Here is a 24,363-nt window from a genome sequence, read left to right on the forward strand (position 1 = left end):
GAGCAGGGATACAGAGGCTGCCAAAGCAATGTCGCTAATTTTAATCTCTCAGGTTTAAATTCTATTATGGCCTCATCTCTCTACGTCTCTAACCGCTTCCTCCCTAAACAACATTACCTACTAAACTCTGCATTCCTCCAAAACAAAAAGGTGTTCCATTTGCAGCCCTTTGTCCCACAAACAGCAGGGATTCCTTCTGCTGCCCAAAATCTGATATTTTGGGATTGCCGCGTTTCTCCACCTGCTGATCCGCAAAGCCTCATCTTTTCGATCAGATTTTAGATTTCTTTAACATCTTTAATTTCTTTAACTTGGCACGCACATGTTCTCGGTTATACCTCTGTGCCTGTGCATGTCAGCACTGGGTTGCATCAGAGGAACAGTGAAAGAATTGCTTTACGTGGCTGTAAAGCACTTTCAAACATTCAGTGACTACAACAGGCACTACATAAATGCTGTTTCACTTTGTGAAGCATACATACTGCTCCTGTATTGAAGACAATATTAAATACACTCTGTCGTTGCCGATACACAGAAAATACACAACCACGCAAGGCTGAATTGCTTTGGCCTCTATGGTGATGCCCACCACAAACAAATAGCTCGATGACGACTACTGTAAGACCTAACAAAAATGTTCGCATTGCAGCGAGAGCTGACTTCCAGATAAGAGCAGCAAAGATGCAGGGCCAAAAAAATTAGCACTTTAAGTTGCTTTAAAAATAAACAGCACTTGTCCCTGAGCAGGTTGAAAGTGGGTTATCTAAAACTCAAATAAACAGGGGCAAACCTGGCTCCGGTTCATTTGCTGGACTCGAACTGATAGGAACATTGGGCTGTACAGGGGTGTGTGCGTGTGCGTATGCGTGTGTAAGAGTCTCAACTAATTATACATCCTTTCTACCAGATCCAATTATAGATAGTAGGTCTCCATAACAGAACACAAGTACAGCTGTGGTTGAATCATTAAATGGGCTGTACAGTAGTTGGAGAGTGGCCTGGTAATTATATACTCCATTGATCAAACCAAATTAGAAAGTGGATAAAGAATTAATCAGACAAGATAATCAGGATACTGGTTCATTTCATTTCATGTTAGCGGTGTTACTGATTTGAACTGTAGAGGTCACATCTCTCCAATGACATTGAAGTAAAATCGTTACATGGTAAACCATAAGTTTGAACCATGAAACAAGAGCTTTCCCCTCTCGATGTTTTCCAGGCTGTAAATGCCTCATTTAATGGCCGAGGTCTGTTTAAAATGCGGTCACTGGAGAAGTTGTCAGACAGTCCAGGTGGCCACCATCTGCTACAACATGTGATTGGTCCTTTACGATTAAAGTATTATTTCATAACGCAAACATGTAGGACCTTTTCAATCTGGTTTCACTTATTGTCTTTTTAAAAATACAATCTGCACAAAGACCCTCCCGCAAGCTCACTCTGTGTAACAGCAGTTAACATGGTCCGTGGAAATGGCTCCATTCAAATGTACCCACATGGCTCCCCCAGCTTGGGCATTTCTAAAGCAGTTCCTTTCTATACAGTTACAAAGTGACAGCTCTTAGAGAGTCATAGCCTTTTCTCATAAATTCCCACCCTACACCACCAAAATTGGACAGTGAAGGAGGTTATCTCAGAGTACAAAGGGATCTCAATCAGATGGGCCAATGGGCCAAGGAGGGGCAGATGGAATTCAGAGTCACAGAGTCATAGAGATGTGCAGAACGGAAACAGACTCTTTGGTCCAATTCGTCTGTGCTGACCAAGTATTCTAAATTAATCTAGTCCCATTTGCCAGCATTTGGCCCATATCCCTTTAAAACCTTCCTATTCATATACTAGATGCCTTTTAAATGGGATAGTAAGAATGGCAGATGCCAGAATCAGATAACGCAGTGTGGAGCTGGAGGAACACAGCAGGCCAGGCAGCATCAGAGGAGCAGGAAAGCTGACGTTTCAGGTCGGGACCCTTCTTCAGAAATGGGGGAGGGGGAAGGGAGCTCAGGTAGTGGGGAGTGGTGGGGATTGGCTAGTGAGGTGGGAGAGATAATGGACAGGTTGTGTCAGATCAAGGAGGTGGGGATGAGAGGGAGGGTTGGTCATGGGATGAGGCCGGGGGTGGGGAGATTTTGAAACTGGTAAAGTCCACATTGACACTATTGGGTTGTAGGCTCCTAAAGCGGAATATGAGGTGCTGCTCCTCCAGTTTCCGGGTGGCATCATTGTGACACTGGAGGAGGCCCAGGATGGACATGTTGTCCTGGGAGTGGGAAGGGGAGTTAAAGTAGTTTGCGACTGGAAGGTGTTGTGGTTTGTCACGAACAGAGTGCAGGTGCTCTACAAAGCGGTCTCCGAGCCTTTGCTTGGTCTCACCGATGTAGAGGAGGCCACATCAGGAGCAGCGGATGCAATAGGCCACATTGACGGATGTGCAAGTGAACCTCTGTCTGATCTGGAAGGTTTGTTTGGTGCCTTGAATGGAGGTGAGGTGTAGGGGCAGGTGTAGCACTTCCTGCAGTTGCAGGGAAAGGTGCCGGGGGTGGTGGGGTTAGTGGCGAGTGTGGAGCGGACGAGGGAGTCGTGGAGAGAGCAGTCCCTACAAAGGCAGATAGGGGTGGGGAGGGAAATATCTCTTTGGTAGTGGGGTCGGATTGTAGGTGGCGGAAGTGGCAGCGAATGGTACGTTGGATATGGAGGTTAGTGGGGTGATATGTGAGGACAAGGGGGATTCTGTCTTTGTTTTTGTTGGGGGGAGGGGATGTCAGGGCAGAGGTCTTTTAAATATTGTATTTCTACCAGCCTCCACCTGGCAGCTCATTTCCATACATGCACTACCCTCTGCACGAAAATGTTGTCTCTTGGTCCCTTTTAAATCTTTCCCCTCACACCTTAAACCTATGCCCTCTAGTTTTGGGCTCTCCTCACCCTATCTATGCCCCTCATGATTTTATAAACCTCTATAACGGTGCCTCCTCAGCCTCCAATGCTCCAGGGAAAATAGCCCCAGCCTCTCCCTGCAGCTCAAACCCTCCAACCCTGGCAGTATCTTGAACCCTTTCAGGTTTCAGACCATCCCTTCCAAGGCAAGGAGACCAGGATTGAATGCAGTATTCCAAAAGTGGCCTAACCAATGTCCTGCACAGCTGCAACATGACCTCCCACCTCCTATACTCAGTGTACTGACCAATCAAGGCAAACGTGCCAAATGCTTTTTTCTCTTCCTCAAATATATCAAGGAAACAACAGAAGTTTACATATTTCCATTACTCTTTCTTTTCCCAGTGTGGAGAAAGAAATTATTTTGAACTATTAATATGCTTCCCACTCTCCTCAGGACTATTGAGATGGTCCTACACCTTCATAACATTTTGCAAAGGTTTCCCTCCTATGTCATGTTTCCCTTAATGTTACAAAACCCCAGCCTAATACTATCCCTGAAATACCACTGCCACATGGGCTACACTGATTCAAGGGAAAGAGACAAGAACTGCCTCTCAGGAAAGCCCATGAGTGAGAAAATGTCTTTAGTGTAATAAAACATCATGAAGTGCTTTGTGCGCAAGTAACTGGACAAACAGGACATAGGTCGGAGTTACCAACCCTCCAGGATTGTCCTGGAAAATACTCCTCATAGACTGCACAACTTCAGCCCAGAAGGCCGCTCACAAGTCAGCCCCTTTAACCTGACCTGTGGGGGGGCTGCAGAAAAAAACCTTAAAAAAAAGGGGCTGTGACCTTACATCATATCATCCGAAGAATCCAGGGGGGAGAAAAAAAACAAAATTAAAGGGAACACTGGTCTTGAAGAGTCCAGGAGTTAGCAATGAGTGTCCAAGGCATAGCTGAGAATAAAAAGGGGATTAAAATCAAAATGCTTTCTGCTCCTTCCAACGCTTTCAGTATAATCGAGGAGAAAAATGTGACTGTTTGATTCCAGGAAGGCAACTGGAGGCAGGTCATGTGATGATAACTCTGAATACATTCAAGAGGTTGTCACCGAAATGGGCAATAAATGCAAGTGGTATTCCCACCAGAGGGTAAGTAACAACAAGAGGAGAAAATTCCTGACAGCTCCCCTTGTCTTCTTTTACAGTAAATTCAATAAAAGGGAAATTTAATGCATGTCACACATTTAGCAGGCTGAGTCATTTAACAGAAAAGGTTTTGTATTTTAAAGCTCTGCTGTAATTTTAACCAAGCTGGGTGCTTAGTGTGTAGTCTCACATGAAGATACTTGTACCATATGGTGCTCTTTCGGTAAAAGACGCACACCTATCCAGGGTGCTGGGATGATTCCAACTGCTGCATTGCTGCAGCTGTACAGAACGGGTACAACAGCGAGTGACTGAGAAACAAGTGCAGTCAGTAAAGCACACAGGCAGAATGATTGAATTGGATGGGAATGCAAATACTGTAATCTGGTCTCAGTCGGGAATCTGAATAAGACTTAATTTAAGAGCACAGGTTGTTGACAAACAGACACATCAGGGCTGAGCTCAAGCTCACATTTATTCCTCCCAGTGGCCATGGACTGCGCATATTCCACCTTTCATAAAAGCTGCTGAATGCTATGTCGCTTTTAGTCCTGTCAATGCAGGTGCTGCTGTTATTGGAATCAATCTATGTTCTGGCTCTACGACAGCACTGCTCCCTCCAAGTCAGAAACTTAAATTCCACTCCAGCAACTTGAAAACATACAGTCGGCTGATGCATAACTGCTGTGTTGAGGGAGTGCTGCACTGTCAGAGGTGCAATCCTCCTTAAAGGAGAACATTCCATGATACTATTCCAAAAAGAGCAGACATTTTCTTCCTGGAGTCCTGGTCTTATTGCTTTGTCAGTGTCACATTACCTGGTTGTGGAATTGTACTGTCTGGACGCGGAGTGCCATGTTTTCAACACCACAACATCATACAGTACTACAAAAAGATATCATGCTGGCTCGAAAGTGCTTTGTGACATGAAAGGTGCCATACAAATGCACACCTTTCTGTCAGGGCTGCAATGCAAGAAGAGCCTGTATACACCCATCACAGTGAAGTAAGGTACAGTTAAGATTAGCCAGCAGGAAGTCTACCAACACGAACACAACACTATTTGCTTGTTTTTACAGATTTGCACATACCAGTCGCTGATAAAATGCAGCAGTCCCTTTTACATTATGAGCTTGGAGTGGTTATAACTGCAGAATACACAGCCTTGCTCCATTGTTGAGACAATGCAATCCTCCTGCAAGTTGCTATGGATACCACACATTCGGAAGTCGAAGAGGTAAATGCTGCTGTGTTTTGAATAGTTCCAGAGTAATCATTTACTCCGTATGTCCTTCAGACTGGGAGCAGGTTACAAGGGCTTATTTTCAGTTTCTCACAGTGCCCTTGGCCTCAAGTGTTCTTCAGCAGAACTAAACCAAGGGGCTGGTGAATGGAGACAAAGTGAGGTTGTCTTCTTAAGCCTGTTTGGAGCTGTGCTGGCAATACAGAAATCTTGGACAAGGAGGTGAAATAACTCAGCCTGAGCTCCTGGCTGCTATCCATTGCCTCCAGCTAATAACTGTGCAAGTGGTGAGGAGAGAGGGCTACAACTAGCTTCGGATTTAATGGCTCTCCCCACGTTAGAATAATCCAAATAATGTCCCCAGAAGGGACAACGTGCAAACAAAACCTCTCTTCGGCCAACATATGGTGTAGTAGAGCAGAAATGAAACAGCAGATAGGAGAGGTAGCAAGGAAGTGAGAAAGGAAATTAAACCCTGAATCATCCCTGATCAGCCATCAGCCGTTTGAGAAGTCTATAAGCCTCACTATTCACTCGAGTTAAATTAACCTCAGTAGATGAAAAGTGCATAGAAGGGGCGGCACGGTGGCTCAGTGGTTAGCACTGCTGCCTCACAGCGCCAGGGACCCAGGCTTGATCCCACCTTTGGGCAACTGTCTGTGTGGAGTTTGCACATTCTCCCCGTGTCTGCGTGGGTTTCCTCCGGGTGCTCCGGTTTCCTCCTACAGTCCAAAGATGTGCAGGCTAGGTGGATTGGCTGTGCTAAATTGCCCATAGTGTTCAGGGATGTGCAGGCTAGGTGGATTGGCTGTGCTAAATTGCCCATAGTGTTCAGGGATGTGCAGGCTAGGTGGATTAGCCACAGGAAATGCAACGTTATGAGGATAGGGTGGGTCTTGGTGGGATGCTCTTCGGATGGCCAGTGCAGAGTCGATGGGCCAAATGGTTTGCTTCCACACTGTAGGGATTGTATGATTATACTCAGCAGAATGGCGTGGACACAGAATTGGGCTTAGAGCTTTGAAGTAAGGAAATGATCAGAGGCTTTTTGAATCTGTTGTTGCAGACGATGGATGGAAATGAACTTGAAGCAGATGAAGACAGAGTAATGAAGTAGCTAATTACATTCCCAGATAGTGGGTTCATCTCGGAGACAAATTATTCAGGAGTAACAGGGAAAAACGTTCCGAGTCCCTTAGTCTGATATAATTCACAGCAATAGGAACAGGAAGCAGGCAAAGAAAAATGTGTTTGAACAATGTGATGCAACAGGCAGGGATGGTACGTCATCTCTCCTCATCTTTATCCCTCCGCTCACAGCCTCAGAGCTGCATATTAATAAAAGAAACTGTTGAACCACAGAGTTTATTTACTCCCTGATATTACCCTCGATACTATGTACAGTCAGTCTGTGCTCACATCCTGTGGATTGATTTGTGCAATGAATGGCTTCCATTAATCACCTCAGTGAATGCGGTAACACTGACCTCAGTCAGGGCTTTCTGGTCACTGAGTTGAAGAACAATGGGGAGATTTGAAGATGCTCTTTTCCCAGCTGTCACTCAGGTTTACAGCAGTTTGTAGGCCATTGCTTTGCTGCTTATTTTCTCTCTGCAGCTCCATTAACGTTAACAGTCAGCTTCCCAATGGGAATCTCCAGAACTCCAGGATCGGATTGCAATCACGGCCTACTCAAAGGCAGGCCCTTGCCTTGTTGTTTACTGACACTTCATCCCGAGTGGTTTTCTTTGGCAGTTTTGTTACTGGTTATCTACCTTGTCATCCACACTCCACAGGAGAAGGACAAGTCTCATTCAGCCTGGCAAATGTGTTGCTGGTATTATTCTGAACTACACACAAGCCATCTAACCAAGTGAGCAAACCAACCCCTCACCCCAGGGTTATATTGGGTTCCTGTAAGTTCAACTCAGATAGCTTCTAGTGGTAGGTGAGATGGTTACAAAAGACAAGTGTTTAACGCGAGAGAAAAGGGTTTGAACATGGAGGTTAGGAGAATGGTGCTGGGAATCTCTAGATCCCTTTTCCAAACCACCAATCATTCTTCGTTTAAAAAAAAAGGAGTACAATTGTTGATTGTTTGTCACTGTTCAGCAACTGTGTGGAATGAACAGGAGAATGGGTGTAAAGAAAATTGTTTGCATTAATTTGATGGACCAAATGGCCTGTTTCTGCACTGGGAAACATTCCTTGATCCTATGAAGTTATACCGCATCACAGCTGAGGTATAGCATCAACACCTATGTTCCAGAAGTGAGGGTTTTACGGTGATATTGGATATGATCAGCAGTGGGCGCTTGGATTTGTAACCCCTCCAATCCAATGGTGTCCAATGCCTGGCCCAGGCCAGACCAACGATGGAGCTGGGAACTGTCCTGATCTATCTCAATACTGTACTGACTGGCATCATTGCTGAACTGGCCAGTGGGCAAAAAAGGCCACAGGGTCTAGTTACAAAAGGAAGTCTGTCATTTAAAAAGACACTCCAATCACACGCATACCATCACCTGATAACGATGGACAAGGCAGACCATTCAGCCCATCTGAATCCAACCACCCTCAAACATCCCCCAGTGATACAGCCAAAAGTTTCTCAAATGAGATTTGGCTTCCGGTGTTGTCCTTGGAATCTATTCCACACATTGATCACCTTTTAGGAGTAAGCTTGTCTTTGGACTGCTGTGCAGAATAAGGAAAAAAACTGGCAGTCTGCCCTGATTTTCATGCTCATTAGTATGTTATTACACAAAGTCAAAATCATCTGCTTTCACATCAACAAAAGTTTCTTGACTGGTCTTGAATTCACTCTTCATTTCGTTGAGTATGTTCTGTTCACTATTGAAACTCAATTTGAAAAAAAATTCCACTTTTATCCTTTCAATTTCTTTAACTACATTACATAACTGCAGAGATCTCCTTTCCTCGGCACCCCATCCCAGATTGAAAAGCCCAAGTTTCCCCAGTCTTTCCTCATAAATTCAAACCTTCGACACTGGAAATCAGCCCCATGGCTCTTTTGCTGCAGTTCACAAGTGTCTAGATTAAATATGGTTCCTCAAAATGGTCACAATATGCAACCTGCAGTTTGATCAAGGTCCTATACAGATTGTTCACTTCCTCTCTGACTTGCATTCTTCTGTATTATCAACGTGGTTCAACAATCGTTTGGTTTTGCTGGTTGTTGCTCTGTAATGATTGGAAATGTCGAGTGCCAAGTCCAGAGGGATTGCTCGAATCCTAGATTATGCACATTGTTTATTTTTTTCTTTGCATGCAATATTTTACACCTGACTGCATTCTACCTTCAACCTCTACTGCTCTGACTGACTACATATTTTAACATAAATCATTGCTGTTTCTGTGGCGCAACCTCTGAATTCACCATTGCTCTTAGTTTGGCATCATCTACAATTTTTGCTAATGTGCTTCGAATTTCTCTAATTTAGATAAATAGGCTAAATTAAATCAGGTTGAACAATAAGCCCTGGCCATCAACTCACCTCCCATTCACACAAACACTCAGTACTTCCTTGCAACTCAGTGCCACCATCACTCAGCCAGTTTCTAAATCTTTCTCACTCTCAGCGAATCCCCAACCACTCAGCATTTAACCAAAAGCCTTTCATGTGGAACTTTTGCTAGAGCCTATTGAAAGTCAGGGTATACCACATCATAGAATCAAATACTGACCACTTCATTCCTCACTGCCTGAAAGAAGGTAGTCACAACGTTGATCAGTCTAGATTACTCAAGCCCCACTCCATTAGGGGAGGCGATGGCCTATTGGTATTATTGCTGGACTGTTAATCCAGAGACCCAGATAATGTTCTGGGGACCTGGGTTCGAATCCTGCCACGACAGATGGTGGAATTTGAATTGAATAAAATATCTGGAATTAAGAATCTAGTAATGACTGTGAATCTGTTGCTGATTGTTGGAAAAAACCCATCTGGTTCACTAATGTCCTTTAGGGAGGGAAACAGCCATCCTTACCTGGTCTGGCCTACATGTGACTCTGAACTGCCCTCTGGGCAATTAGGGGTGGACAATAAATGCTGTCCAGCCAGCGATGCCCTCATACCATTAATGAGTAAAAAAAAACTCCTTCTGAAAACACAGGAAATAGTTACTGCTTGATTGTTAAATCTCAAAATGTCAACTTTTACGGTCTGCATTATCGTCAACAGACTTTGCACGTAAATTAATCAATCGGGGAACACAGGTGATTGGTGGGGGTAACAATAAACCTCAAAATGAGGGTCTTATGGAGCAATGGTAGTGTCTCTACCTCTGACTCAGGAGGCTTGAGATTACACACCTCTGGAGCAGGTGGGGTTTAATAACATCACTGACCAGGTTGATTAGAAAGTATCTACACTTCAAAATGTAGTCTTGACGATATATTCCACTGTTGCACATAGAATGGGAGACTTCATGAGTCTACAGTTGGCTGCATCAGTTTTGGTGCTTTTTTTCACTCTTTGCTTATAATAGTTATTGCCTTTTCTCAGATGAATAGCAGGAAGGAATTGAAATTACACCAATTATGTTGAAACAACAAGTTTGCTGTCGATTAATTACTGTAGATATGGATGTTAATTCAGCTCGGAGTCCTGGATTTCGAGGCTGGAAGTCTACTAAGGTGTATTAGCCAATCCCAAAACATCACTAGAAGATATCACAAATGATCTGAGATCTCTTCACACTGTGATACAGTGCACTGATCATCAGGAAATGAAAATACAAAGTTTCACATTGGCAAAAGTTCCCTTCTGCCTTTAGCAATTACACTTATAGAGTTCTAGAGTCACACAGCATGGAAACTTACCCTTCAGTCCAACTATTCTGAGCCAACCAGACATCCCAATCTGACCTCACGCTGTTTGCCAGCATTTAGCCCATGTCTTTCTAACCCTTCCTATTCATATACCCATCCAGACGACTTTTAAATGTTGTAATTATGCCAGCCTTCACCACTTCCTCTGGCAGCTCATTCCATACACGCACCACCCTCTACGTGAAAAGTTGCCCCCCCAGGTCCCTTTTAAATCACTCCCCTCTCACATTAAACCAATGCCCTCTGATTTTGGACTCCCCTATCGCGGGGAAATGACCTTGGCAACTCCTTGAGGGATTGGTGGGCCCTAACCAACACCAGGACCAGCTCAACTCCCAAACTGCGCCCACGTGACTGATCTCCTCTGGAAAGACCCATTTGGCCTCAGTGCCCTTGTTCTAAGCCAGGGTTGGACAGAAGGAAGAAAGCAGCCAGGTTCGCCAGTCCCAATGATCATCAACTGACCTCTGCTATAGAGGCCGTGTGTGAGAAGGGCAGGATCAGGATGGATCCGAGTGCTGCACACTGAGGACTCGCACTGGAAGAATGACTGGTGAGGCTGAGCCAGTGTACTCGGTGTACGGCACTGCCTTCAGTTGGAGAGGATCATTAGCTGGATGGCGTAAAATACAGGGAACACTCAGAGAAAGAATGAGGAAGAGCAGGTAAAATGACACAGCCCAATAACTTACTGTCAAGTATGGCTGGCTACTTATATTTAATAAACAAAATTGCTGTGCAGTTACACGGGGTTAACTTGCTTGTATAATCTCACATTGATCACGTGCAATGTTAAAATGCTTCAGTAAAGCCAGCTGTCAGCAAAGAGGCTTCCAGAAGGAGGGGCGAATGTGCCTGGGAGTCTTGACTTACTGTCACTCCATGGCAGAGCGTGGATGGGCCACACTGCAGGCCAGCGAAGGAATCCTTTGCTACTGTTGCAAAGCAGCAGCTTATCCTGAACCTCCTTTAGCCTCCTGCTTCCTCCTACTGAATCAGAGGCTGCAGCTTGGAAGAGGAATGAGGCGACAGATCCCAAACAGGAAACTACACACCCCTCTGAGGCAGCTACATCCCTCTAATTCTGGTTTTGAGTAGCTTCGATTTTAATCCCTCCCTCACTTGTGGCCATCCTTTCAGTCATCTCTACAATACCATCCCTCCACTTCTCTTCCTGACTTTTACCCTTTAAGACACACCTCACAGCCTGGCTGTTGACCAGACCTCTGGTCGTATAATTTATGATCTAATATGTTCTAATGTCACTCAATGTCATATTCTGCTTTATCACGTTCCTGGGATGCACCTTGTGGTGTTTTATTGCCATAAAGACAAAGTAAAATAATTGGCTTTTACCCGTGCTCTCTTTGTTCTTGAAGGCAGTGAATCTTGCTGTGATTTTACACTGTGACTTTGAACCACTTTCCAGGGACATTCATTACATGTGAGCCTGGACCTTGAGGGTCAGTCTAACCTTGGTGAGAGTCTGATTGGAACAAAATCAGAATCGAGGGTGGCACGGTGGCTCAGTGGTTAGCACTGCTGCCCCTCAGTGCCGGGGACGCAGTACGATTGCAGTCTCAGGCGACCATCTGTGTGGAGTTTGTACATTCTCCCCGTGTCTGTGTGGGTTTCCTCCTGTGGTCCAAAGATGTGCAAGTTAGGTGAATTAGCCATGGGGAAATGCAGGGTTATAGGGATAGGGTGGGGAGGGCTGGGTCTGGGTGGGCTACTTTTTGGAGGGTTGATGCAGATTCAATGGGCTGAATGGCCTCTTTCCCCCTGCCAAGCCAGAATATGCCCTTAGTCAATGCTCATATTTCTTTTCTCAAGTGAGTGTGAGTGGCAATCTGGAACAGGAAACTAGCAGATTTCTCTTCCTTTGTACAACTCAGGCAAGAAAAATCCAGCTGCATAAACCACCCTGAAGTTCACGTGCATCAGTTGAAACAGAGATTGCAATCCAACTTGTTGCATAGCCCTCATACAAGGCAGCTTTTGGGCTCACAGTTCAGTCCTGTTAAGAACTTGCAGAGTTCCAAGACTGCTGACTTCTCTCCACGGCCTTTCAACTGAACATCGAATTTTGGTAGACAACAGCTCAATACTGTAAGAGCTCAAACACTTTAGAAAAATTCAGCTCCTCATTAAATTCACAGACTGAACCTTCGCAGTGACCCAACTATCCCAAGAATGTCTCCTGGAAGTGACAAATACCATCAACTGGATTGCTCTGCTTTAAAAGGTTCCTGTGAACATTTTCTCTTTGCACAAAAAGGGAAAATGAGGAGATTGATAGGTGCTCTTTACAAGACATCATCAGAGATTAAAGGAGCAGGCAGCTCTTACAAGTACTGAGTTATTCTCCTCCTGCCCTCAATCCTCCTGTAAGTGTTTGCTAAAATATTGAGTTTTTGCCTGGTACAGACAGCGTAAAGACAGAAATGAAGAAGAATTGGCAACAATCTTCCAAACGCGCCACCTTTTGTAGCTGTTTACAACAAAATTACCATTTTCTCCCCCTACTTTTCCCCCATCTGAAGGCCTGGCTCTTACTAGGGGTAGTTCCATGAGCAAAGAAATCATGGCTACTTTTCACATGAGAACTCAAGGCTGTGGGGTTGGGCGTGAAATTCAACCATGGGAAGCGTTACAGCTGAACCATACAATGTTTTTACACAATGGCATGCAGATAAAAATACACTGAAAGGCAAACAAACACACTCTCATGCACTACCTCGCGACTCCAGTTTGATTCTTCCCACTTGGATTGTCGAGTTGCTGTTCCTAATTTTACAAACCCAGGTAAAATCTGCCATTGAAGCACACAGACTGTACTTCTCACCACACGCTTTCACAAAATAAGCTCCAGGTTCCAGAATTGCAACATATAAATACCAACTCCTTTCAAAATCAGTGCATTGGAGTTTGGGCTAATGAGGTTAAGGTGCTTCGAGATTTACAAGTTACAATCACTCAGTGGTCTCAGAATTACCCTCCTTTGTTTCCTTCCCTTAACTGAATTTACAGAGAAAGGTCAACGTTAGATCAGGGAAGCTCTAGACAATTATTTGAGCTTAACAATCGAACAATTACCAACTCCCCTAGTGATAAGGATATTGTTCTGGACGGTTCCTGTTTTTAAATTGGTCAGTGGTGGCATTTTCTTTTATTTACTCATGGGAGATGGGTATCACTGACTGGCCAGCATTTTATTGCCTGTCCCTACCTGACCAGGAGAAGGTGCTACTGAGCTCTGGTGACTCACACTTAGTGTGATATTTGTGAAAAATTATTGTCACACAAGAGCAACACCATGCAATATTCTTCACATCTTAAAATTTGTATTTTCAGCTTAAACTCAAAACAAGGCTCAACAGTTGTCCCAGTCAACTTCATAGCTTTACAGAACAGCCACCGCTTCACTTATATACACTCAGAATCATAGGATCCCTACAGTGTGGAAACAGGTCATTCGGTGCATTGAGTCCACACCCACCCTCTGAAGGGCATCCCACCCAGACCCACCCTATCCGTGTAACCCTGCATTTCCCGTGGTTAATCCACCTAGTCTGCACATCCCTGGACAATATGGGCATTTTATCACGGCCAATCCACCTAGCCTTGCTGAGACTGCAGCAGGAAACCACAGCACCCAGAGGAAACCCACGCAGACACAGGGAGAAAGTGCACGCAGATAAATCGCCCGAGGGTGGAATCGAACCTGGGTCCCTGGTGCTGTGAGGCAGCAGTGCTAACCTCTGAGCACCATATACTGTTACATCCTCTTCCGAAGTAATCTGCTCCTTATGGGGACCTCAACCCAACTAGCAGCTTGTGTAGCAACTGGACGGTATGCACATTGTCCTTGACTCTCCAAGAAGGGTAAACGGCATTCTGGCCTAGCTCCATCAGCAAATGCTGCACTGACTCTTCATAGGGTTAAAGGAATCAGAGGGTATGGGGAGGTAGCAGCAACAGAGTTGAATGATCAGCCATGACCATATAGAATCGCAGAGAAGGGCCAACGGGCCTAATGCATTCCTAATTTCTTTACTTTTCTACGGCTGGGAAGAAAACCTGTCGCACATATAAAGCGAAGCTATTAACTCACCCTGTAGGGCCTCTTTGGCTCGGGCCAGCTCCGTCTCCTTCTGAGCAAGCTGCACCTTCAGCTCAGTCACCGACAGGATTTCGGCCGACTTGCCTACATTCGAATCCTCCAGCTCCTTGGTCAGCATTTCCTTCATCTGTCGCAGCCACTGCACCTCCTCCTGGAGCTGGGAGACCTCCTCACGGAGAAGCACTGTCAATAGACCAAAGTCACAGCTCAGTACCAGACAAGAGACAGCTTGGCAAAAGCACTGACTACCCATTCCCGGTCGACTGGGGAGGGGAGAGGGTGGGTGCAGGGCCACACGGGAGAGATCAGGAAAGGAAAGCAAGGGCCTGAGGAAATCTGAACAAGGGTCTCAACCTGAAAACAAAAAATACCCCCGTTCTCAAAAATGGCTTGACATAAGCTTCCCACCTCCGCCACTATCAACCCATACGTTAGTATAGCCTAGTAGTTACTGTTAGTACAGTTAGGAAAGAGGCCACTCGGCCTACTGAATCTTTCCTGGCCCTTTCAAAGAGCAAACCAGTGTCCCTCCGCCGCCACCACCCTGTTCCATCCCCACTTCACTGTAACTTTTCCTCCTCCACGTTTCCACTGGATTTTCGTTTTGAACCCTGCTGTTCAATCTGTACCATCCAGGAGACTGGGCAGTGCTGCCCTGAATTTGGGAACGGAGAGAAAAGCTTTTAAAATCCTCTGTGCATGAGACCAGTGGGGGAAAACGCAGAAAACTTACCTATATACCCGGGTCCCTGCTGATGTTGCCAATTACAGACATACTATACGCACAAAGTTACAACTTTGACACAGGATTGTTGCCTACGGTTCCTTCATGTAACAGTCCAGACCATCCACATTGGCATCGGAACCAAACCAGGTCTTGGCTCGCACGTCAAAGAGATGGCCACATGAATCCATTTTAAAAGTTTTGCTCTCTATTCCCAAGTGGCATCAGAACCGAACCAGACTCAATTTTTCGCCCACTGGCTCTAGACTCCAGTGTTCTGCGGGCTGACCCCCTCCTTACCACTCACCCAATACTCTGCTCTTTGCACCCTGACTCGCCCAAGCTCTGTTAACCAATAATCCTGGCTCTCTGTCCAGCAACATGCCCATTTTAAAAACGATCACCCTCAAGAACAAATTCTACCAGCTTCTCGCCCCTTCCCCATCCCTACAACCTTCTCCTGCCCCATCACCCTCCAAAACCCACATGCTCCTCTAGAAAGTTCCGGGTTTGGTAACATCTGTTGTTGCCATTGGTGCCAAAAACCTGTCTTCCTCTGCCCTCTTGAATGCATCCAACAGCAGCTCAGATATGAACCTTCATGGAGTATTTGTAATGACTGCTGCAGCTGTAGTCCACAGAATGCCAACTACTGCTTGTGAAACAATGTGAAACTTTCTGAGAGGTTTGAAGGACATGACAAGATGCTACAACAGTGAGAGTAGTGGTATATCAAACTTTGCAGTGTTAAAAATAATTCAGGAAATTTAAAAAAAAGGACAGCGTCAGTTGAGAGGGACAGAAGAAAAACCAAGACCCAGTTCCATTTTGTCTTAATAGCTGCTGCAACATCAGTAGATCGATAGGAGGTTGCTGATGGAGCGAACTGGACTGTCACTGGTTGATATCACCACCTAGCCAAGGCTTTTCCTGCCAGAGTCACTGGATAAAGCTGAGAAAAAGGCTTATGAAATCCTGTGGCTTCATCTTCACACCAACTGGGAGAAGCAATAACTTCAGAACAAAACTTGCAGTGAGAAGAAATTACTTCTCTCTCAAAGGCTCGTGAATCAGTGGAATTCACTACCTCAGAGTGCAGTGAATGCTGAGACACTGAAATAAATTTAAGGAGATGGACAGACTTATAATTAGTAACTGGGTGGAAGGGTTATGGGGACTGGGCAGGTAAGGGGAGTTCAGGCTGAGATAAGATCAGCCATGATCATATTGAATGGTGGAGCAGGCTCGAGGGGCTGAATGGCCTAATCCTGCTCCTAGCTCTATGTTCATACAATATATCAAAACAAAACAGCTTAGGAGCACCCAAAGAAACCCATCAGTTAGTTATAGAGCCATGGAGATGTACAGCATGGAAACAGAGCCTTTGGTCCAACCTGTCCATGCCAACCAGATATCCTCAATAAATCCAGTCCCATTTGCCTGCATTAGACCCATCTCTCTATAAACCCTTCCTGTTCATATACCCATCCAGATGCCTTTTAAATATCATTTGATGCATTTGTACCAGCCTCCATCACTTCCTCTGATACTTGATTCAATACAAGCACCACACACCCCATGTAAAATGCTGCCCTTAGATCGCTTTTAATCATTTCCCTCTCACCTTAAACCTATGCCCTCTAGTTTTGGACTCCCCTAGCCTGGCTAAAAAGACCTTGTCTATTTACCCTCTCCATGCCCCTCACGGTTTTATAGACCTCTACAAAAGGTCACCCCTCAGCCTCCGATGTTCCAGGGAAAATAGCCCCAGCTTATTCAGCCTCAAAACGCTCCAACGCCTAGTAAATCTGTCAGAACCCTTTCAAGTTTAACAACATCTTTCCTATAGCAGGGAGACCAGAACTGACCAAGAAGCAAATGCGTGGTGTGATAGCAAACCAGATTTACGAACAAACCCTGTGGTTTCGATAAAGCACCTCTTAGATTGCCTGTTGCATTGACACTTGTACTGCACAAAGCAGCTGCGTGCACAAAGACAGAGTTTGATTTGAAATGTAAACTGCAGCCTAGGAACTCCCTCGATGATAGCTGTGAGAGTCACAGCTGTTGGAGGTGGCTATGGAAACAATGGCGCTAGATTGAATCAAAAGACTGGGATTACAAGGCACAGGGGTCATGGGAATTTTCAGCAATTAAAAGGTGTTTCTTTAAAAGGTGCGACACAGCAGGCAGTGAGAAAAACAAGTGCTTGCCACAGATTCACAGTAACCAGCCTCCATATCAGACCGTTAACTCTGTGTTTCTCTCTCCACAGATGCTGCCAGACCTGCTGAGTTTCTCCAGCACTCTGTCACCTCAGTCTCAAATCGGTGCTCCTTTACTCTGAGACTGTGCCCTCTTGTCCCAGGGTCTCCCACGAGGGGAAACAGCCTCTCAGCATTGACCCTGTCAAGCCCCTTAAGAATCCTACATCTTTCAACCAGACCACCTCTCATTCTTCTAAACTCCAGTGACTAGAGTCCCAACCTGTCTAACCTTTGCTCATAAAACAATCTCCCAGACCAAGGGCTCTCTTGTCAGAGCATTCCCACCATCTGAGGCATCAATGTGGCAAATCTTCATTGCAGTCTTACTATGGAAAGTACATTAGGTATGGAGACCAAAACTATCCACAACACCTGCCTGTGGTCTCACCAAAGCCCTATACAATTGTAACTAGATTTACTCCATTAGTTTTTCTAATTATTTGCGGCATCTCTATGTTAACTTTCAGTGAGTTATGAGCAAGAACACCCAGGTCCCTTTTCAGCAGGTTATTTAGAAGCAGACAGAAGTTATATGCAGTTAACTACCCATTTAAGAGATGTACTAAGCTAAGTAACAGCTGCTCAATCCAGAAGCTCACTAACTGCACACAATGCTCACTCACTTTCTCCTTCCTGACCATGCATCTCCCTGGGCCAAGAGAGAGAGTAACATACAGTTTATAGGAATAAACAGAGCCTAATCTAAATCAGAGAATTCATACAGTGTGGAAACAGGCCATTCGGCCCAACATGTTCACACTGACTCAACCCCCTACCCTAAAACCCTGCATTTCCCATGGCTGATCCACCTAATCTCTGGATACTATGGGCAATTTAGCATGGCCAATCCACCTAACCTGCACATTTTTGGAAATCCACGCAGGCTTGGGAAGAATGTGCTAACTCCGTATAGACAGTCGCCTGAGGCTGGAATTGAACCCTGGTCCCTGGCGCTGTGAGGCAGCAGTGTTAGCCACTGTGCTGCCCCGTGTGCTTTCAATGTGACAAGAACTATATGTGGGTGTGGGGTAAGATTTTAACCTGGTTCATTAAACAGGACTCAGGCTGGGTCGGGTCAGATATCCTACTTACACCCCATTAAAATCCATAGGGGATGTAATCCAGGTGAGGTGTTAAACAGGCATCTGGCTCACACTTTGAAAATGGTGAAGTTCAAATCACAGTGTATGTGTGTTTAACAGGCTGGTGAAAGTGGTATGGTTTGTGGCAGAGATTCCTGAGGCCAAGAAATGCAGGGAGCTTGGGGAAGAATATATGGAAAAGGAGTCCTCCTGTTGATGTTTCAGGAGGGCAAAAGCACCTTCCATTTCATCTCCCTCGAGCTGCGACACAGTATGATACTCCAACAATAAAATGGGTGGGTACATAGATCTTTTGCAAATATTTGGTTTTGAATGTCCATGGGGAGTTCAGTTTTGCTGAAAAGGTTTTCCCAAGTAATCAGGTTTAATGTAAAGCGACACCCACGCATTCACATTGAGAGAGACTGTCACCTAAAGCTAAAGAGATGGATATCAGATCTTCCCTGAATTTTACTCCTGTGATTTGCACCCTAGAAACTCTGAATAATTAAATGAGAAATTACACATCCCTGCAAATCAGATGAATGCTGATAGTAAACTTGGCTCAGTGGGAGCAATTTCTCAGTGTCAGAACACTGCAGTTTCAGGACAGGCCTTAAAATCTAGCCAACACTGCAGTTAGGAAAAAGAAACGAAAGATGTGCATTTACTGAAGCTGTGTGTTGTGCTGTGCTGGGAGTGAATAACTAATTGGATCTTCCTATGCAGAAAGTGACTGCTGTGTTGGTCAACATGTTGTCTGCAGGAGGCAGCTCAGAGCATGCAAAACATTTCAAAGCATTTCTAAGAGCGGTAAGATGCTTTCATTCAATGGAAAATGCAAATAAGTCCAAGATTTGTGGCCCATCCCCAATTTCCCCTGAGCAGAGTGGCTCTCTGGGCCATTCCAAAGAGCAATTAAGAGTCAATTGCACCAGCGGAAAAAGGGATTAAAGTTGAGTTCACACTTGTCACTGCTCCTGAGCGTATCCTGCTAGAGGGAGTGCATGGAAAGGCTAGGTGAGGACAGGATACGGTGTAATTATTCACCAGGAAGGCTTCTACAATTATGACCTGCTTAATAATACAGGTCATTGCACTTAGTTTTGATTATTATTTGCTCCGCCTAACAGGACTCTCTGAAGAGCGGAGGCTAGGGCTGTGCTTTGGACTGATCCAGATAGGAACCCCTTCATTGGCCCAACAGCAAGCCCATTCTCATGCTTAGGAACTCGAATCCATTCCAAGTCTGGGTCCAATGCAGTCCAACCGGCTAAGGGAGAAAATCTATTGCAACAATATCTGGCACTGGTGGGAATGGTTCTCTCCTTGGGAGTTAAGGTCACAATGTACATGGTTACAGATCACCAGTGGCAAGGACATGAATTAAGCATCAAAAGACATGATGCCTCCATGGCCACCAGTTCCAGACAGGTTCACATCTGAGCCTTTGGGAGAGATTCCCAGCCACACAGCTGCTAGATCATTCTCAAGTTCCGACCATGGATGCCTTTCAGGCTGTCCCAACCAGTACAGTCACTGGCACATCACATTCCCAATCCACCGAGTGCCCGGAACGGGACTCTGGCAGAGGCATGGAGAGGGCTGGAAAGCCCGGAGTGGGACTGCGGTAGTGGAAAGGAAAGTTGGACTCTCTTAAGTCATCTTTTTTTCTTCTCTAATTGTAAATTAATGCGAATGGCGCCGTGTATGTACAGCGAAGGTACTCACTTCTCAGTGTATTTTTACACTGAATACACATGACGATAAGTGATTCAATCCATTCCAATTCACTCCTCCTAAGCAGCTTAGCTGAAGGGGTAACCTAGGGCTTATACAAGTGAAGGAGTTACAGTAATTAATAGCAGAGAGAAAAAAAGAGAAATTCTTTTCTTTACCTTTGGGCTTCACTTGTCTTTGTTTGCAGACCTTTCAAACTAATTTATGGAGGCATGTGTCATTTGCATCCAAACATTTCTTGTATTTAGCCATGGATTGCCCAATCTATGTTGACTTCCACTACTTCTCTGTCATTTGTGTATTGATTGCAAATTCTTATTTAAAAACGTCTTCCAGTGTCTTGAATTTCCTATCTTTGCAACAGTCTAAATTCCAGCTCACTTCCTCCAATATTCCGATACTCTTTGGTATATCCTGTTTCACCTCAAGTTATTGTACAGCCTTTAGCAAATGCGCTTCAGTATCATGAATTCCAAAAATTAAAGCTTCACGGTTTGCCACATCATTCCTCATTTTTAAAAACTGCATTAACTGTGCCTGCAGTCATATTTTAATGTTCCTGCTAAGTTGTTGTTTGATCTTTGAAGCTTCCATTTGTAAAGCAGAAGAATTGTTGACAAAGGACAGGTCATATGCCTCAACTGGGAATTAAATTTGGATCCACAACAATGTGGCTGCACAGTACGTTTAACGTAATAATCTCACGTAGATTGATGTAAGGAATGTAGGCTTTGAATTGGGAAAGAAATGATGGAAAGCTTAATGGAAGAGGGAGGTTTTCAGAAAGTTTGTAAAAGAGAGAAAGGATGATGGGGACACATTTCCTGACAGGCAGTCGAAGGCTTCTGTTACCAATAAACATGCTAGGTTGGAGCACGTGCACATTAAGCAAAAGTCAACAGAAACCTATGCTTGGAGGTTAATGCAGAAATCAGTTGGAGGCCACTGAGGAATCTAAAGATGAGGACAAAAATCTTGTGTGAGCAATGAGGAATCAATGTAGGTCAACATAACCTGAGGGGGCGAACCTGGATGTTTTGGATAGCATAATCGTACCTGAATTTTGGTCATTTGCCCTCTTCTTCAACAACATTAAAGATTTATGATCAATAATTGCATAAATAGAGGTCAACTAAAAAAAGCTGAGATTTGAATCAAAACATTAAAAACAGGTTATGCAGCATCTGTGAAAAACAGTGAACAGCAACTTGTACTTATAGCACCTTCAGCATGTCGCAAGGTGCTCCACATGTGCGTTATCAAGTCAATTTTGTTAATAAATCACAATGCTGTCATGAGACAGGTGGCTAAAGTCTTATAAACATACAAATTAGGAGCAAAAGGAGACCATTCAGTCAGATAATGGTTGAATTGATAGTGGTCCTAATTCCACACTCCTATCCAACCCAATTAACTTTGATTTCTTTACCTAATAAGAATCTACCTACCTTCGCTTTAAAAATATTCAGCGACCCTGCTTCTGCCAAAGTTGCACAAACCACGACAGAAACATTTCCCCATATCTGTCCTAAAAGGGAGACCCCAGTTTTAAGTGTCCCCTAGTTCTGGACTCACCCAAGAGATTAGCCACGCAAGTCTTTGAAGTGTGTCTTAAAGAAAAGGAAAATAATAAACTGCTGAGATTTAAACAGGCTTTTGCAGCAAGGGGAACAGCCAGAGTGAGGACCCCAGACCCCTCTGTTCTGGCCCCAAAACATGAACTTTGATTTCCCTCCACTGATGCTGCCAGGACTGTTGAGCTTTTTCAGCAATTTACGTTTTTGTTCCTCTATTGCAGCATTCTGCAGATTTTTGCCAGTTAAACAATATTCAGCTCTAGTCCTTCGGCTAAAGTGTATAATCTGACTTCCCACATTTATACTCCATTTCCCAAGTTTTCACCTACTCACTTCAGCTGCTTGTGACCTTGTGTAGACCGCCATCTCACAGCTTGCCTTACCCACCATCTTGGTGATAATACATGCACTTCCATCATCCAAATCATTAATAAATATTGAAATAATTGCAGCCCCCGTACTGATCCTTATGACACTCTGCTAGGTATGGATTGCAATTCTGAAAATGCCCCGTTTATCCCGACTCTATTAGTTAGCCAATCCTCCATCCATGCTATTATATGAAGCTCAACATCAATGGGCTCTTATCTCATCAAGTAGTTTTGTGTGCAGTAACAAATTGAATGCCTTTTAGAAATCCAAACATACAACATGATGAACAATCACTGATGTTGAAAGTAATTCATGACTTACTGCAAAAATATATCCCAGTGAGGAAGCAGGATCCTAGCAAGGATGTAAACCAACCATAGTTAACCAAGGAAGTTGGAGATAGTATCAAATTAAAAGAAAAACAAACAAGATGACCGTATCGGCGCCGCCTCGTGCTCCCACGAGAAGCTCGAACAGTTCATACACTTCACTAACACCTTCCACCCCAACCTTAAGTTTACCTGGACCATCTCTAACACCTCTCTCCCCTTCCTGGACCTCTCTGTCTCCATAGCGGGCAACCACCTAGAAACCGATATTCATTTCAAGCCCACCGACAAAAAACTTGGCCTGCTGTGTTCATCCAGCCCTGCACCTTGTTGTCTAAGATGACAAAGATTCGTGGTAAACCGGAAGATTGGGAAAGTTTCAAATACCAACAAACTATTACCAAGAAAAACAACAAGGGACAAAATAAACTGAAGGCAAAATAAACTAGCAAGTAATAATAAGTAAGCAAGTTGGTAAGTAAGCTGGTTCCCTTTTATATCGCCTGCTTGTTACTATCTCAAAGTGTCAGTCATAATATCCCCTTCATTAAGCCATGACGACTCTGCTTGATTCTATTATGTACTTCTAAATTCTCTACTATTGCATCCTTTATGATGGACTGTGACATTTTCCTAATGACATGTCAAGTTAACAGGCCTATTGTTACCGGATATTTAGTCCCACATTTTGTAGAAAGGTGTTACACTGGGGCTCTTCCAGAAACTTAATGATTCTTGGAAGGTTACTACCAGTGCCTCTGCCATCATGATAGCTACTTCCAATAGAACCCTCGAATGGAACCTATCACCTCCCACAACTCGACCTGCACATCTCGTTGCCCCGGGTAGGCAACCAACATCAAAGACCCCCTCCCACCCCAGTAATGCTCTCTTCCAACCTCTTCCGTTGGGCAGGAGATACAGAAGCTTAAACACACACACCAACAGGTTTGAGAACAGCTTCTTCCTTGCCGTTAATAGACTGCTGAATGGACCTCCTGTGCAGCCGTAACCTTGTGTGCCTTGCTCCATATAAACACCCCATGATCAGTATGTCCTTGTATATTATGATCTGCCTGTACTGCATGCAAAACAAAACTTTTCACTGTACTTCAGTACACGTGACAACAATAAATCAGACCAAATCAAATCACATTCGGGGACATAGCAGCTTCAGCCCCATTAATTCCTCTACGATTTTTTCACTATTGATAGTTTTGTTTTACCGTTGATTATTTTGTATATTTGTAATGCTATTAGTGCACTCTGCTGTGAAGACTGATGCAAAGTATTTACTCAATTTCTCTGCCATTTCCTGGATCCCCATTATTTTCACCACAGCTTCATTCTGATTTATGATCACTTTGACCTCAGTCTTATATAATTAGTGAAGCTTTCAATGTATTGCTTACTTATTATTACTTGCTAGTTTATTTTGCCTTCAGATTATTTTCTCGGTAATAGTTTGTTGGTATTTGAAACTTTCCCAATCTTCTGGTTTACCATTAATCTTTGTCAATTTGTTTGTTTTTCTTTTAATTTGATACTATCTCCAACTTCCTTGGTTAACTATAGTTGGCTTACATCCTTGCTGGGATCCTGCTTCCTCACTGGGATATATTTTTGCAGTAAATCATGAACTATTTTCTACATCAGTGATTGCTCATCAATTTTCTGATAAACTGCTATCCTAGACCACCAAAATTTGCAGCATAATGGACAGTGATGAAAGTTATCTCAGAGTACAACGGGACCTTGATCAGATGGGCCAATGGACCGAGGAATGGCAGATGGAGTTGAATTTAGATAAATGAGGTGCTGTGTTTTGGTAAGGCAAACCAGGGCAGGACTTATACAGTTAATGGTAGGGCCCTGGTGAGTGTTGCTGAACAAAAGAACCTAGGGGTGCATGTGTATAGTTCCTTTAAAGCGGCAAAGGTAAACAGAATAGTGAAGACAGCATTTGGTATGCTTGCCCTTCTTGGTCAGGGCATTGAGTATAGGAGTTTGGGGG

At 44.3% G+C, this 24,363-nt stretch overlaps 1 protein-coding gene across 2 annotated transcripts in view; it reads right to left on the minus strand.

Annotated features, from left to right (window-relative positions):
- Positions 1-24,363, minus strand: part of kazna (kazrin, periplakin interacting protein a) — a 439,152-nt gene that overhangs the window by 62,069 nt on the left and 352,720 nt on the right. For both annotated transcript variants that reach the window (XM_048615197.1, XM_048615198.1), the window contains exon 5: positions 14,250-14,441. In XM_048615197.1, the coding sequence (XP_048471154.1) occupies positions 14,250-14,441 (192 nt within the window). The remainder of the gene's footprint in view (positions 1-14,249; positions 14,442-24,363) is intronic.

This window comes from Rhincodon typus, chromosome 31, assembly GCF_021869965.1.
Source record: "Rhincodon typus isolate 14 chromosome 31, sRhiTyp1.1, whole genome shotgun sequence".
NCBI classification, from domain to species: domain Eukaryota; kingdom Metazoa; phylum Chordata; class Chondrichthyes; order Orectolobiformes; family Rhincodontidae; genus Rhincodon; species Rhincodon typus.